General features: G+C 40.0%; 1 protein-coding gene across 1 annotated transcript in view; it reads left to right on the forward strand.

The window, feature by feature from the left end:
• Window positions 1-8474: 8474 nt before the first annotated feature.
• tfec (transcription factor EC) overlaps window positions 8475-17700 on the forward strand; it is a gene marked incomplete at its 5' end in the record, with an annotated part of 29882 nt that continues 20656 nt past the window's right edge. Inside the window, one exon of the mRNA XM_079294995.1 lies at window positions 8475-8675. Within this exon, the coding sequence (XP_079151121.1) occupies window positions 8475-8675 (201 nt within the window). The remainder of the gene's footprint in view (window positions 8676-17700) is intronic.

Raw genomic sequence — 17700 nt, forward strand, 5'->3', positions numbered from 1 at the left:
GAAGACAGTAGCTGTGCAATGAGGAAATAAGATAATGGGAAAATATTTTTATAAATTATAATACATGTAGTGCATTTAAGAAAAATTATTAAATTGTAAAATAAATTATAATTTTTTTATTTATTTAAAAAAATATATAAATAGCTTTGTGATTCTGTTTAGGCCAGCAGAGAAGACCGTGCAGGCCCTGACGGCCCGCCACTGGTTAAAAGACAGTAACTCATGTAAGTGTGTGATTGTCTTTTAGCTATCTTTCTGATCTGGTATGGATTCAAACCATACACACTGTTGTGTATTTTCACATGCACTTCCATACACAGCCTTGGCCTTGTCTGTGAGCAGAGGTGTCTCCTCTCTGCCCCCTCAGACACAGTTTGGTTTTTTGCCTTGATTAACCACTTAGTTCAGTCTCTCAGACACAAGATTGCAGGGAAAAAGCAAGTAATGAAGTGCTTTTGAATTTGCATTCCCGAGAGCTTTCACGGACGCCTTGATTTCAGTCTGCCTTTGCTGTTTGTTCTTCGTCAAGAGATGTCTGCTATTTTAACGGTAACGCGTAACAAGTGTCCATCCAACCTCCTCCATATTGCTCCCTCATCAACCTAACTGCCATGAATAAACACAATCAACATGCATCTGAAGGGGAATTTGGAGGCTTTTTCTCTCAAATCGCCCCTGATGGGTTGTTCATCATTGTCATTATGTAGATTACAGTGTGACCGTGAAAACAAGAGCGGAGCCCCTTTTCCTCTGAATTGGAATGACACCGTTCCATAACGCTGACCAAAACACTTGTGTGTTTTGTTCTTTCGAGTCGAGCAGCGCTGATCAGATATGGACAAACTGTCTCAAGAATATGAAATTAACAGCATTCAGTCTACACTTGAAATTCAAGCCTTTATTTTTTGTATCGACCTTGACAACAATATCGGAGTGCGCAGGCTGCATGATCAGCTCAAGTATCTGCTGTGATTCACCAGGTAAGTACCATGATTTGGTTGAGAATTTCCAGACAAATCTCCGAACAAAGTTGTACAACAGCCAGAATCTTTCTTTTTGGTTTTTAACTCTATTTGAGTCATTTATGAGCAATCTGGATTATGAAACACAATGACTTCCCAGTATCTGTGATTATTTCTGTCTAGGATTTGGAGCAGTTGACGTAAGCGCTTCCCTTTGCACCCCCCCTCCCCTGCTCCTGGGTGTCAAAAAAGAGGAAACATAATTTGGTTTAAATTTGGGGCCCTTTCTCTCGTCCGTGCTTCCAGGAATGATTAAACATCTAAAGTTGGACGTAGATAAGCAGACATAAAATAAGGGGACCTGTCTTCCACATCCTTCAAGTAAAAAGGTAATTAATTTGACATTCCATTCATTGCCAAATGCAATTAATATTATCCTGCAATTTGAGGTGACTGTAATGTGACTTCATATGTAGTTTAGAAAAGCTGCCTTTGCTGATATTTGTTTATAGTGAGGGGGACAGAAACCCATCACCTTCACTTCTCCACAAGGAACATCGTGTTCAACAGAAAGCCTGATAGTGCTGCAGGTTGGAATGGGATTGTATAGAAGGAACACATCTTTGACTCTTAAAGCCATATAATTCCTCTTCATTATGAAGTAGATATAATACCAAATCAAGAATGTATACTAGACAATTTAAATTGCAGATTTGCAAGATGTATATATAATTGAACTTTAAGAACAACCAGTGGTGTGAAAATGAGTCAGAACAGTTTCGAGATAACTGGCATGCTCATCCTTAAATCTTTGCCAATTGAAACACAAACCGTGGAGATGACAGCCAATGTTTAATATCACAACCCGTCCCCCTGGTTATATTAAAAAAAATAGATATATCAATTAGTTACTGTATATAATTCCAGACATCTAAAATCAATGTTATTATTTTTTGTAACTACATTATTATTCATTGTCAACATTATTTTATTTTAGAAGTAATTTTAGAAGTAATTTTAGAAATGAATATTACACAAAATGTATGTGTAATATTTCTTTAGATAAAAAAAATGTGGTGGATGAAGTATTGAGATTTACCACGGGCGACCGTGGCTCACTGGGTTAAGAGGGTCGTCTGGGAACCGGAAGGTCAACGGTTCGATCCCCGACTGGGACGTGTCACGTGTCGAAGTGTACCTGAGCAATACACTGAACCCCCGGCTCCCCGGGCGCTGATCACTGGCAGCCCACTGCTCCCTATACAGGGATGGGTCAAATGCAGAGATACATTTCGTGTATGTGTAAAAATATATATGACAATAAAAATGGTTTCTTCTTTCTTCTTCACAGTGTAGAAATACTCGGTCAAGTAAAAGCCATGCATTAAAAATAAAAAAGCACATTTGTATTGGCATTAAAATACATGTAAAGTAATGTATTATGCATAATACATACCACACTGAATTATAATTATTGATGCATTTATTGGTGCATCACTTTAACGGTATGCTTGGCTGTTAGGTAGCTTGTGGGACAAATACCGGTATTCAATAGAAATTGCCTAAAACTCTCATTGCATCCGTTGTTTCCTGCTATCACTTTGCATCTTGTCCTCGTGTGGGCATGTTGTATGTTTGTTTTGAGCGCATCTTTTGAGACATCAGAATGACACAGCGGGAAAAGTTCCTCATGGGTTACTTCCTCATTTTTAGTCACCTGATATTATTTACAATATATAAAGAAGAAAAAAACTTTTGAACTTCTCTAATCTTGCATCATGGGAATGTTGTTTTCAGAGCGTTGCGTGTGCAGGGCTGGGGAGGGGGGGAAACGTGTGGCCGGAATGAGCTGTATATGGCAAAGAGGGTGGACGTGTGAAAAGGGCTCATGGGACGATGAGTCACAGCCAAGATGACTAAGTAGTCACTTTTCTGAAAGAATCTTGAATCAAAGGTCTGTCACATATAGGAAGCAACAAAAAAAAAAGATTTTAGTATTGGATCTGATTAATTTTGGGATGAAAGATTTCAACGGTTTATTAAAACTTCAAACATTTAAATTTTCTTTTTTTTTTTTTATTAAAGATGAGCCCAGGTGAAAGAATTTGTGTGCAGTGTGCAAAAGCAGAGAGAGATGTGTGCAGTGCCACGGAGGACGGGGTGCAAACTTGGAAAAGTGTCCAGCGTCGTGGAAGTGTGCAGCGTGACTTTGATATTTAGGTTTATGCACAGGGTACTCCGAGAGTTTTGCAATTGTAGAGGCCAGTCTTGTCTGAGTCATGACTTGTCAGTAATGTCACATGGAAACGGACAGTTTATGACACACACACACACACACACATACGCACACCTCCTCAAATGTTGAAGGACTTTTTAAAGTTTTGTTTTTAATTATAGTTTGCAGGGGCGTAAGTTGCAGTTTCAAGAGGGAAATACAAGTATGAACAATGTCTTCTTTGAGAAGTTGAACAGATGTATACGATGCCATCTTGTGTTCAATCTGGAAATGACAACTTGGATTTCATTTACATTCGTGCATTTAGTGATGTGTGCCCTGTCTATGATTGTTTAAGCTTCCCTTAAAACTACTTACCTGCGCTTTTTAAACCCTCAAACAACAAATAAAATAAATAAAACCATGAACAAAACGTATTATTGTTATTATGAATAATAACAATGACAATATTTATAATAATAACAGCAACAATAATAACAATAATTATTATCATATACCAATGATAATAACTAAATCACAAAAATAATAATGCTGATAATAATCATTTTAATGATGTAAATTGTTGATTTATTTAGCATTTGAACAGAAGAAGAGGTGGTTTGGAGGGACTAACGGGCTGGAGGAACGTAAACATAGTCCGCTCTGAGGGCTGACTTCAAAGCGAGACCGTGGCATCCTCCTCTCAGCGGTGGTGCACACCCTTGACCGACAAAAAGCGAAAGTGAATGTTCACCCACGGTCTACAGCCTCTTCCCTGAAACCACTCTTTGAAGTCACAAAATGGATCTGATTGACTTATGAAGTAGACACATATACGTATAGAATGGAATATAATTATATGTGACAATGCACGTGCTGCCTCTATTGCTTCCACAGTCTCATTTTATACGAGGATATTACAGCTCCCCTGTGTTTGGCCATGCTGGCAATCTGCACAGTTGTGTGACAGTTGAGAGGTGTATGTATTGGGCATGCAGAGTTGTATCCTACAATTCAAATGATATGTTTTGCAGCAAGCTTACTCACGTTATAGGGTGAGGAAAATACACTTTATTGTTAGAAGCCATAATGTCTGTTATAAAACATTGTGAATGTCAAATAAAGGCAAAAAGTTGCTCTGTAGAATTTCGCACTTGCTTGCACCAGTAGACAGGACACTCATTAGATCTAGCAAGCCACAGCCTGTAAAATGCTCAGAATTAACATCTGCAAGTTTGTCTTGTGAGCATCTACATTCGATATTAATAACGTTTAAGGAATATAAAAAGTCCAAAATCTTTTATTTGTTTGTGTTAAATATGTTACAACTCCACTCCAGTTTTATGTTTGGTAAGGGAATATATGATATCCACATGCAGGTCTTAAATATTGTGCAACTCCCCTCTAGTTTGTAGGGCTTGGACTTCTTCCCAGTCACGCCTGCCGTCTTATTTCCACTGACCCACAAGCAGTCGGTCGTCCTACTCAGAATTCCGCGTGTGAATATGCACTGTTAATATCTGTAATCCTATATACAGTGATGATGGAAGACGTTCATTATCGCTGAGCCTCTCCAGTGAAGCCCTTTATGCTTTTCTTGAACTAAAATACACATTTTTACACCGCACAGGTTTAAAACACAACTCTAAATGGTGACCTCAGCTCTTCACACAAACTGAATACACTCCGTAATAATGGCCGTGTGTGTCGGGTGTATGTTAAGAAGACTTTTCGCCGGTGTGATCAGTGATAGAGGCTGGATCGGTGTGTCTGAGCTCTTCATCATTATCTTGGCTCACTGACTCATATCTTGAGCACAGGGAACAAACCTCTGGCGGCGGCCTTGTTCCCGACGCAATGGGACGCCCGAGAGGGACAATGAGAGAGAATTAGCGGTGAAAAAAGCAAATAAATAGGTGATTCAATACATGACAGCCCAGCAACAAAGCCCACTGTAGATGGGAGGGAGAGCGAGAGAGATAGAGAGAAAGAAGGGAGAGAGAGAGAGATGAAAATAAATAGCGGAGCTCAAAGCGAGGCAAGGGTTGAGCAGATTGGAGGTGATGATGAGTGGAGAGCTGTACAAAGTAGTACATCTGTGGGAAAGGTTTTAATGAGGCAGACGTCGTGTGTGTGTGTGTGTGTGTGTGTGTTTTCTCATCTGTGAAACAGACACTCAGAAAATCCTCAGCAATGATACTCCAAACTTCCTGTCTCCACGTGGGTGGGTGAGGATTTGTAAGTGCGCAACACGGACGGACAGTCAAACATTCTTATTGGATGTGTTAAAATGCAACAGTTGTTTAAAAATTAAGAATAAAGTGGACGTTTTTTTCTAACGAACAGCGTGGGGCATAATTGCTGCAAAAAATCCAATGCAAAAATTTGGTTTTCAAGCAATAAATTGAATATACTTGCAAATTGCAAATCTTTTTCCTTTTTCAACAAATAGCCAGACAGATTCAATAATATTTATCAAACCAAATAATGGTCGACAAAATAAGAGGACATCAATTCGATGAGACTGAATGTTGGACACCTAAAAACAAAATACAACAATTTTTCTGCTGTCGTCAGCAAATACTGTGACCAAGTAAACATAAAATAGATTACACCTATCTCTCGACAACTGACTTCGCTCTTACTGATTTTCCGAAAGAAAACAAGCATAGCCAAGCTACATGATCAGAGTTCTTGCTCCTTCAGGACGGATGTCCCAAGGATGCACAAATACTGCAAACACTTAACCAGCCCTGAGAAACTTTCAACGTTTCACTTCCTGATTAACGCTCAAAAAGAAGGTGGCTGAAAAAGAAGTTCATGACTATTGCTTTGATGTTGTTGGAAAGTAGCGCTTAGTGCCCAGTGTTAGAAGATCTCCCTGCTGCCGTGATTGAGCAGCTGCTGTCTTGTTCTGTTGATTTGAGGCGTTACCTCAAACCTCTTGATTGCTAACCGAACCAGACAGATACTCGACAACAACTTGGTGGGATTTTCAAAGTGTTATGATACAGGAGTCATGGACACAATTGGTACTTCAGTCTGGCTCTCAGCACTGCCACCGTGAGCCCAATAAGGTGTGATCATGTTCATCTATTGAGAGCAGGAGGAGAGTGTGTCAGCACAAACATCTGTAACTCTGTTTCTTCAAACGAGAAAGTTCCTTGGTTAGGCCTGCTATATTCTAACTGATTCAATTATAAATGGTAAATAACCGATGTTAGTTTTTTACGATAATATGTCACCCATCTAGATAGAGTTTTGTTACTGATGGCAAATAAACAAGTCAGATCACAGAGACCGTGAGGCACACCTGCAGCCAAGACGCAGCCAAGACGCGAACTCAAACAAGCAAGGGGTTAACAACCTGGGACTCACAGGGTGGTGGCATCATGAGTTTTAGGACACCACAGTCACACTGTTTATAACGTTACGTGGCAATTCAACGGACAATCAACAATGAGCCATGTTGGCTGAGGTCAGTTATTCAGGTAGAGGAGAGGACACCTGAGACTCTGTGGGACAGTTTCCTGGTCAGGATGTACTCTAAACCAGATGTAGGCCTTGATATTGTCTTTCTGAAACAACATCCTAAATGTTGACTTCGGAGTACCGGTATAGATTAAATTACATTACCACAGAAGACACAATTTCAAATTCCACTGAGAAATGATGAATATTCTTTTAATTATTTGCGATACAGCTTGCTGAAACACAAGGAGCCACGAAGGATTTCCATTTTAAGAGCCTCTATTGATGCATTTAATAAAATAATCATTTTAAAGTCAATGGTTCAGTTCATTATGGACTGGCATATTCAAATGTACGACATCCAAATATAATTCCTTGCAGGTACAGTTTTCATCTCTGACCCTGTGCATGTTTGACCTCAATCCACACTTCATGAGCAAGCATTGGGGCAGGAGTAACTGGGTGACAAAAACCGAGTTGAGTGGCATTCTCATACCCATAAAACACTCTTCAGTGCCAGATCATTGTTACTGAAGAAAGATGCCTTGCTCATGGGCTGACAGAGGAGCACACAAACCACAGACAAAGACTCTAAAACCCACACAAACCATCCACTTGCGCCAAATGATCATTCTTGGAGGAATGCAGCTCGGTGGACAAAAGCCTTTCTCTACATTTACAAAAACCTGTTTTCTCATGCCCACGTCATCAACACAGTTTTACACAGTGCCTAGAACTGCCTGGCAAGTTCTGCAGCAAAGGTATTCTGCAATGTTGGCGACAGGCTAAAGGCAATTAAACACAGTTTGCACAGCGCTTGGACAGCCAGGCCGTGTGCTTTGCCAATTAACTTCCCACATAAGGAGGGAGAAGAGAAGCTAGACTCGGAGATTATAACCACACACATTCTCTTTGTGTTCAATCAGTTCTGCATTGTAGCAAACGTACGAGTATCCTATTTTGCATGTATTCTCCATTAGTACTCTGGTGGCACTGACAGCTAATTTGCACTCAGATATTGTAATTTAGATATGAAGTACTTACTTTCTTTCATGCTTGTGCACTTGGCTCCCCCCTGGGACCATCAGCTATTGAGTATCCTCCCCCATCTTCGCCACATCTGGGCAAGTTTCTCCAGTGCGGTCAAGCTGTGGCCCGTCACCTTTATTTCAAAAAAAGAAATTAAGTGGTGTGTTTAAATCTGTATCATGGCACCAGCGATGCTCAATGCTAGACATCTTCATGCATCTTTGGTCGGCTAGAAAAATAACTGGAAGATAGTCTGAATTCCTTGAGTTAATTAAAAGCACCCAGCAAAGCACTGCATGCGATGCGTGCGATGAAACTGTTACATCTGTATCTATTTTCCATTCTTATCTCTCATCTTAGACTTTTCTCATCTTTTATGTTGAACACACGCACAGTCCATTTTGTCCATTCACTCACTCAATGATTTAAACAGTAACATTTTATAGAATTCAATCCAATGAGTCGTCATGTCTTAATACCACAAATAAACCGAGCGGAAATACTACTGTCACTGGACTATACATTTGAGAGCAATTCAATTGGGTGATTTCCAGAACAATGACATCGCTGAAAGGGAACACAGCTATCAGAAATACAGTTTCCAAATCCGATAGCAGACATTGTGGTTCCCTGAACAGGAAGTTGAAAAAAGAAAAAGATTCTGAAGCCAACGTACTTCTTTGGGAATCCACTGATGTTAAATATGTCACAACAGTGTCATTCCATTATTGATTCATTTACTGACTGACTGCTGTTTTGTTTTGTTGTTGCCCAGATTCAGTTTCGGATTGTCAGAAATGTTCCAGTCGTTGTCAGGCCCAGACAACCAGCGGGCGATTCGTCAGAGAGATGACGGACAGGGTTTCTACGATTCTGAACCACATCCACACAGCTGGCCTCAGTTCTTCCCGCCTCGGCCCAGCGGCACCGTTCATCGTGGTGGACCCTACACCAGAGCGCAAATTCCTGTTTGGTGCCAATTGCAAAACACATGGAAGGTAGGTAGCCACGGCAAAATGTACATGAATGAGAACCAAACCTTTCGTGACTCAGTTATGTATCAACACGACTAAGAGTCTACAGCCATGCTAGCAGCTTGGTGATGATGTGCAGAAGTGCTCTGAGCTAACGCTAACAATGCTCACAATGACAATGTTAACATGTAATGTTTACTGTGTTCAACATCTCGGAATGTCAGCTTGCTAACATTTGCTAATTAGCACTAAACAGGAAGCACAGCTGGGGTTGTAATGATGGGAATGTCATCACTGTTGCAGGTATTTGGTCATAAACCAACCAAACCAAAGTAAACAACAACATTTCAATTTGGACATAATTATAGCACTCGATGCAAAGTTATGAAAACACCAGTTTATCCTGAGGGAGACGTGCACATTGAAATATTTTAATACTATTAGATGGATTATAATGCAGTCTGGAGACATTTGCGTTTTATTCACAAATAATTTCATATTATAATAATGTGTTGAAATCCAAGACTTGACAAAGTCTATATATAAAGATCAGTATGTACCCCTATCTTACCATTCTCTATACTTCAACTGATCTCTGAATAGCTGTTACGCAGCTCCCGTGGCTTTCTTTTCTTTACGTGCATTACTCCCCCTTTGTTCTTCCCAATCTCTTTACATTGCATTCACACATGCATTCAAACTATTTGCTTTTAATGATCCACCATCATTGTGAGTTTTTCTTATTCAAACACCCCTAACAGCCTATATATCACCACAGGCATATAATTACTGAACCGTAGGGTTAAATAAATGTATAATTACAGAGCTCCATCAAATGCATCAGCTATCATAAACATGACACCCAGCCAGGCCATAAACACAGCGGGACTACGCAGGTGAACCTTCTCTTCCACGCAAACAACATCAATGACACATTGTTGTCCACTCATCACAGACGTTTAGAGGCCTTTAAATAAAAAAAGGTTCATGAAACAGGGCTGTTACAGTGAAGATCTCTTTTAGATGCGAGTCTCCTGAAATGGTGCTTCTAGCAGCAACACTTTTGTGTGTAACAATCTGCGGTTGGATACATACGAGCCTGATTGCGACTCTATTGCTGTTGTTCACACACGTCGCTAAACATTTGAATGAACCCTGTGTTTTAGGGGGCATTTCTTTTGGAATTCAGTCTCTGGGGATCGTAGGACCATTGTCCAGGCAACTGAAAACCCCCACACAATGTGCTGACAGATCACTGAGCCATAACTGGCTACTGCAATTACTGTATGCCATTCGACGCATGCATACTGTGTGCATTCATGTGCTCTTGCATATATGCAATTTTTTTTTAGATTGCACAAGATTGCAGACCTCATTTAGGACATGAAAAAAAACAACCGGATCTATTTTGCTGCTTTGATGCAAAAGTGAGACTGAATTTTGGATGTTTAGGATACGTCTGGGCTGTTGTGAAAGGAGCCAAATGACTTCCAGATCGGCAGTAGTCGTCTCTTAGGCTTTAGGGAGGGAATTCCTGGAAGGGAGATATGAATCAGACTATCAGAGGAGGAGGAACAGAAAACATCCCTACATTAGATGGTTGACTGATAGACTTCAAAGCATTGTTGCAGTATGTTTTCTCTCTTCCGTAGGAGGCCTTTCATGTGCTAAAGTTGCTCCGGTGTTTGATGTGTGCGTTTGTGTGAATGAGCAAATGCATTTGTGTGTTTGTGAGTCGATACATTCTCCAAATGAAACGAGCAGCAATGCCTGCATGAAGCCATTGAGAAAAAAATGATGGACTGAGTTGATCATTTGCTAACATGTAGCTGTTTTTCAAAGTTGAACATTAAACTATGTCCTATTAATTTCCTTAAAATGTACATTTAGTTCATATTTGAGCAAATATTGCGTGTTGTTGGGTGGTGAATAAAGCCAAAGTGAAAATTTCAACAATTCACACCGTGGCAAAGAAAAAGGCAGTGGTTTGTTTAACACACTTCATTTTTCCATTTTTTTTCCCACCGAATTGAGAGGAATGCGTGAGACAGGGAGACAGCCCAGAAAAAGAGGAGGGTGTCAGGGCGGCAGGGACACTAGCAGGCCAAAGCAGATTGGTTTGGACCACCCATCTGGACTGGCTGAGCGCCTGGGCTGCCTGGGCAGCTGTTTGCCCGCTGGACTGGGTGCACGGATGCATGAATAGAGGGATAAAGACGGACAGAAGTCCCGTGTAATGATTCAGATAGACGGAACAATGTGCTGGAAACATTGAATGTGTCAATGGCAAACACACATGCTAAGACCGGCAACCACAAATCCCATATACGGTATAACAGTTCATCCCATAGATGGTATAACAGTTCATCAAGGTTCAGGTTGAGGTCATCTTCTTGTGTTGTTCAGTCCCCTAAAATAAAAATCTGTAGGCATGTTAACCATTTTTCAGATTGGTGAGCCCAAAATGCAGGGTGGTCAAAGTAGAGAGACCCTTACACATTATATATATATATATATATATATATATATATATATATATATATATATATATATATATATATATATATATATATATATATATATATATATATATATATATATATATATTAAACCGCAGCTAATAGTTTTGGGCCATTTTTACAGCCCAACTGCACTAAACCTGCTTGTTTGACCCTCTCTGCATGTTCAACTAGCAGACTGATTTACACAGCGTACTGTAAATTAAATTAGCTAATCAAATGAAGCCTCAGACTTAAATTGTGTTTTCTATGTGACCTGAGAAATTCATGCCTCGAGGGACAATGGTCTCGCTTGTTTTTCTTCACCCTTACACAAGCACAACTATACATAGGTAACGCACTGTGAAAGAAAGTTATTTTCTCAGTTGTTGGCATGGCATCCCATTAACGTGTGTAAAGGAAACATTGTGTGTAAATTAACATTAATGGCTTCTATGTTACCGGATAATGTTTGTATGCGTTATTTATTCTATGGCTGTATCGCGCTATAGCCTAATACACATTTAAATATCTTATTTTGGATCAGCAGCAATGAAAATATAATTTATTTGCTCAACAAAAGAACATTTAGACACCATTCCGGCCAACTTTCGATGTTGCCTATGACAGCAATGGCGTCTCTCTTTTTTTATGATCGTGATGAAATGGTTCTGTTTTGGAGAGATTTTCCACAGAGGTTTTTCCCTTGACCCCTTCTGATGAGGCAGGGTTATCTAAAACGCTAATCGGATTAGACAGAATGGCTTTCTAAATGTTTCACGTTCAGTTCTTTCGTGTCTCACACTGAATATAACTCCATATCGCCAACACAAACGTACACACACACACACCGTCACCCCTGCAGCTCACCCTTGACCTCCTCATATGCCGATTGTTCTTACAACAAGAGAGATCAGGCCTTGAGACTGTCTCCATACTTGACACTCGGAACAAAAACACAGGGCCAATTCTGGATAAAACATATCATAATCCCTCAAGGTGGGGCGGTGGGGGGGTTTCAAGGCCACCAAGATAGCTATTCACAGCATCCAGACACATGGAGGGACCTCCGGGAAAGACATTGTGAGGTGTTGGTATGAGACTTGGTACGACACCCCTGGGAAGAACGGTGATTAGTAACGAAGAGGATTGTCTAAACTCTAGGTCATTTGTGGAAACATACACATTGATTAATGCTTTCTTACTGCTAATAATGGTAGTTGGCAAGTAAATATGTTTTAATTTAGGAACAAAATTGTTTTTGTTGCAGTTGTATAACTGTTGCGACGATACACAAAAATCTCTGCTTATTTACGCTGTGATGGGTCAATTCTCACCAACGCATTGTGTGGCCAACCTGATTGGTTGATTCAACTTCCTGTCAGGAAGTGGGTTCAAAACGGCCATGCACGTCTTAAATAATAACTGTGCAGAGGTGGATGATGTTTGCAATGTATTCTGAGGGAATAAATCAAGTGAGAAGTTTGGTCATTTTCTTATAGATTTCCAAACAATCAGATTTCTTTTTGCAACCGAAAGAGTCGCCCCCTGCTGGACAGTAGATAGAATGCAAGTTTTAAGACACTTTTGCGTCGGCTTCACTCGGCAGAACTGGAGGATGCGGCCTGAGTACAAGTCATTTGCAACAGCAAATACATTTTGAAGGAAGCGCAATGCTGACCGGATAACCTTTCCTTTTCAACACAATAAGGAAATGTTCATTAACGTATCTGCCAAGTGGCAAAAATATTGTTGCTAATGTGCAATGTTCACTGACATTTCTTTTGTTTTCTGATCTTGCAATACAATATCTACTTGTAACAACTATATTGTTCACTTCCTGATTAAGTTGCCCAACGCTGCGCACTATCTACCTCAATCATCTGGCTGCAACTTTGGTGCGCTTTCTTCACTGAAAAATAACATCACTTCTGAACATGATCCAGCCAGCATTTACGTCCGACACCCCAATGTAATTGGGAAAACATTTTAGTCCTATATATGCTTACTTTCTAGGGGACAGTTGTACTATAACACAGGATTTTACATCTCTGGAAAGTATCAAATGAATGGCGAGGGCTGTTGTCCGTCTGAACTTCTTTATCTACATCTTTCCCTTTTTGAATGGCAGAGACAGTCAGTGAGGGCTAATGTTTTGACCTGGGCTGACCTCATCAGTTGATGGGAAAATGTAGCTCATGCTGTACATCCTTCTCCTCAAGAGTGTGTCTGTGGCCCATAATTGATTCGTACAGGTGTATATTGAAAACACGATTGCACCAATTGATGTTTTTAGTTCTTTACCCGCCTTCCTTATGCTTTTGTCTGGGCCTAAGCGATTATGTTTTGCGTGTATTCTTTAACTTTGATGGTTAATGTTCTATTTTTGTGATGCTGAAATTGTATACATTACTCTTATGCAAGCAAATCCTTTATTTTGATAATTTTGACAACCTGATTCTTAATTCCGATACCAATCAACATCTACATACATACGAAGCTAAAATCCGAAAAGAATGTTTCAAAATGTTTCGTTTTACTTCACAAAGGTGGATGGTGAAGTGATTAGGTTCCGGATAAGATCACGCAGTAAAGCGATCAGTGACATGATAAAAGGCCATTTAAGAAACAATGACTGTTAGTAATTATCTTAACAGCATGGGCCTCATCAAGCCCTCTACGCTATACTCCCACTCTTATCTATCCCCATCTCTTTACATTTACGACTTCCTTCCCCTCGACCACAATCCCAAACATCACGAGAATGGGTTTGTGGTTTAACTGCGGCCCTTCAGGAATTTTTCACAGTTTTACAGAGATTTTAAAGATGACAGAATGGCTGTAGCTGCTTGTGTTAACGACAAGCAAAAAATGGAAGCTTGCGTAGCATTCACACTATTTCGGTCAGCCGAAAGTCTTAACAAGCCTTAGGAAGAACATAAGTCTCCGATATTTATACATCGTAACATATAAAAATAAATCCAATAAAATCCACTTATCGAATCCAAATCCCTCATTGAATCTTTTTACCTTTCAACATTTGCTTGTTTGTTTCATCAGCTTTTGTTGGCTGAGAAGGCAACACCTCTACACCTTTTAGTGGCAGCCTAAGTAAGGTTCACCTCCTGTAACTACAACCTGGAAATGACATGTGCAGTATAATCTATGAAATATTCATCAAATGTATCCGACACGTTCAATTACCAGCTGTAGCCTCCTGTACTTCACCATGTACTCCTAAAACTGAAATTCTTAAATTGATCAGATTCGATGTTGGTATCTTAATATATATAATATATATTAATATGAAGTGTAACTGGGAGTGTCTTAAATTGAAGTGAGGTGATCAGCAAGATAATTTATCTAGAAAAGAGTCGCCATTCTGTGGTTCTCACAAAAATAACCACTCCAGTGATATGACAATATCACCATTTGAAAATCGATAAACAAAGTATTAAACATCCCAAAATCAATGTCCAGTGTTACTTTTGCACAACGTCATAACTGTGGGTACTTAACTAGATTTAGTGCCTTGGTCAACAGTCATGCATTTTGGCTGTTGAGCTGAAACTACCGACTGTACGTTCAACCGTTTGACTCACCGATGCCCTCTTTCACCACTGGTCCACACTTCCCCTGATGCCATCAAGACTAAAACCCAGAGCCCTTCATCCAACCGTTCAACCCTGGGCATCACAGGGGCCCCTGCATACTACACAGCCTTTATAAGATTAATGCAAAAGATGGAGCAGGTGTCTGCCAAAATTCCATTCCTATTTAAACCTCAGAGCCCATACCAGCAACCTAATCCTATTAGGCCTAATTGAGTGAAGTCGACAGTCTTTTTCAGTTAAACTAAGTTCACGCACTAATAGGATTCAAAAGGGGGCAGAAAAAAAGGTACAATGTGTCGAGAGTAGTCGTGTTAGTGTGTGGCTGGGGAAGTGGACAGTGTGCATCAGGGAGCGAGTGAGCAGGGACTGTGTGCGTTGGGACCATGACTTCCCACTGGGTTTGGGGATCTGTGCTTAAGGAAGAAGGAGGGAGTGGGCTGGAGGTCTCCCAGGAGGCTAGATAAGCTCAGAGGGGGGACCAAGAACAACATAATTGGTATTCGGGAACGCCTAGTGTGTTTGTGTGTGTGCCTGTATGTGTATGTTTGTGATACTTATATGAGGAAATCCAGTGTGTATCCTTGGGTACTTCATCGAAACGAAGAGATATGTGCGAGTTTGAGTGGCCATGTGCCGTACGCACAGATACAGTCGCAGTGACTACATAGTCGCATTGCAGCAAACAATAATAGAACAAAGAGGATATTAAATAAAGGATTTGGTCAAATTAAGCCAAAGCAGCACTTACTTTCCCATTATTTATACCAGGATGCACACCTGCACCAACACCTCCCCCGGTAGGAAATCAACCACAAGATATGGTCTACTGTGATACGACCTCAAGCCAAAAGACAGTAGGAAACCACAGACTAGCCCCCTTTAGAAATAGTGAGGCGCCCCCTTTTCATTCTAAACTAAGTAATGCGTATCAAACGGCCCGTTACAAGTGGCTCGGACTGTGTTTCAGCATTTATGGGAACTGTGCAAACAAGACTGCAGTTTGAAGACCAACGTTTAAAAAAAGTGGAGGGAGAGATCATCTATGGCTTTCAAATACCAAACCTCTCGACAAGAATGTGAATAAACACATTTCCGAACATATCGCATTGTGTTTGAAGTACACACACCAAATTTAGGAGGTCAGAGTGCGACACAGTGTTTAGCCAGTGGCGTCAGTGGACACAGACGTGGCCTGAGGACATAACCTTTCAGGGCTGCCCATAGCCAGAGGTGCTACACCAGACTCCCTTTGAAGAAAACACATCCAAAAGGGCTTTGGAGACAAAAGGTTAGCATCGGCTTTCAGTGATGTGACGGAGGACAGTTGACATCGAACAGGAAGTGAAAGAGTAGATGTTATCTGGAGTTTCAGAGTCACAGATGTAAGTTTAAAGATTACGAATAGTTTTATGATTGCATATTACTGATTCCTCGATGGTTGGAAGTATTCTCGTTTATCACGAGGTTTGTGGAATAAGAACCGTTTACATGAATGTGTCTTGTATTTACACATTGCTGAGGGAAGATACTGTTTTACGAATCAGGACGATATAATGTGCGATACAGCTAGAAGTCTAGCCTGATAGCTGTCATAATTCAAATATTAATTACCATCAATCTTCATCGGGTGCACATTTATTACTAGATTAATGTTTTTCAGAAACATTAATTAAGACAGAAAAAAGGTCTGAGAAATACGGTCAAACTTTCTCATGTCCTAGAACGCAGTTGGCATTTTACAGTAACTGGCAGGTAAAAAAAACTCCATAGGAGCCATAGAGCAACATTTTTCAGATGAAACAAAACAAAAAATGTTGACTTTAATAGGTTACATTATATTTCACTTTTCAGTAAAAGTCATTTTCCTGAATCAGGGAAGGATACCAATGATACTTCGATTTCAATCAATAAAATTACCCCTAAATCAAATAATGTTAATTCAGACAAGAAACCATAACAGTTTGACTAGGATTCATATTTCCTGTCTTTTTTTGCTGTGTAATCTGCCTCCAAAAACAAGACATTTGTGATGTAACTCACCATAGTCATGATTTAGAGTAACTTAATTATACACTGCCTGAAAAATTTCCCCTAATCATGTTAAAGGATTGCCTTCATATACTTTTCCTAATCCGATTACATCTGATATCATTTGTAGAATGGCGTTGCCTTAGTTTCCTGTATCTTTGTGGAATCCTGTGTAAATGTCTGAATGTTTTTCCTCTGAGGCGGACTGCGCAGCTAGCTATATTTCCATATCAAAGACAAGTGCAATGTGTTTCCTAAAACCGTTCAAACAGTGATGCGAACCACTACAGTTCATCTTCATCCTAATTGAAGTAATGCGTTTCCAATGGTCCGTTAAAAGTGGCTCAGACTGTGAAAAATCCAGACACACACACACAAACCCCTTTCAGCACTTATGGGAACTTTGCAACCGAGACTTCATACAGTTTGAAGACCCATGTTAAAAACAGTATGTTTTTTAAATATCAAAACTTTTATTGTGAAAGGCATAGTTTGACATTTTGGGAAATACACTTATTTACTTTTTTGAAGACAGTTGGATGAGGAGATTGATATACATAAGAAATGTTCCTTTACACAATTAACAAACTTCACTTTGTTAATACTGTGTACACTGTTAAAACAGTTGTTTTTATAAGAGCTTGTAATGGGTTAATACTTTCTAATAATGCGATTGTAATGGTTTTAGTATCTTCGATGTGAGTGATAGCCTGAGGAAGACCTGAACCTGAGTCCACATACACCAAAGATCCTCGAGTTTGTGTGTGTGTGTGTGTGTGTATGTGCGTGTGAGTGAGTGAGATTGTCCAGTGATGGAGACTGAACTCTGAAAAGTAAAAAAAAAGGAAGGGGGGGGGGGCCACACAGCTTAGTGCAATGATAGAACAGAGACAGGGAGGGGGAAAAAAA

This window comes from Melanostigma gelatinosum, assembly GCF_949748355.1.
Source record: "Melanostigma gelatinosum genome assembly, chromosome: 22".
Taxonomy (NCBI): Eukaryota; Metazoa; Chordata; class Actinopteri; order Perciformes; family Zoarcidae; genus Melanostigma; species Melanostigma gelatinosum.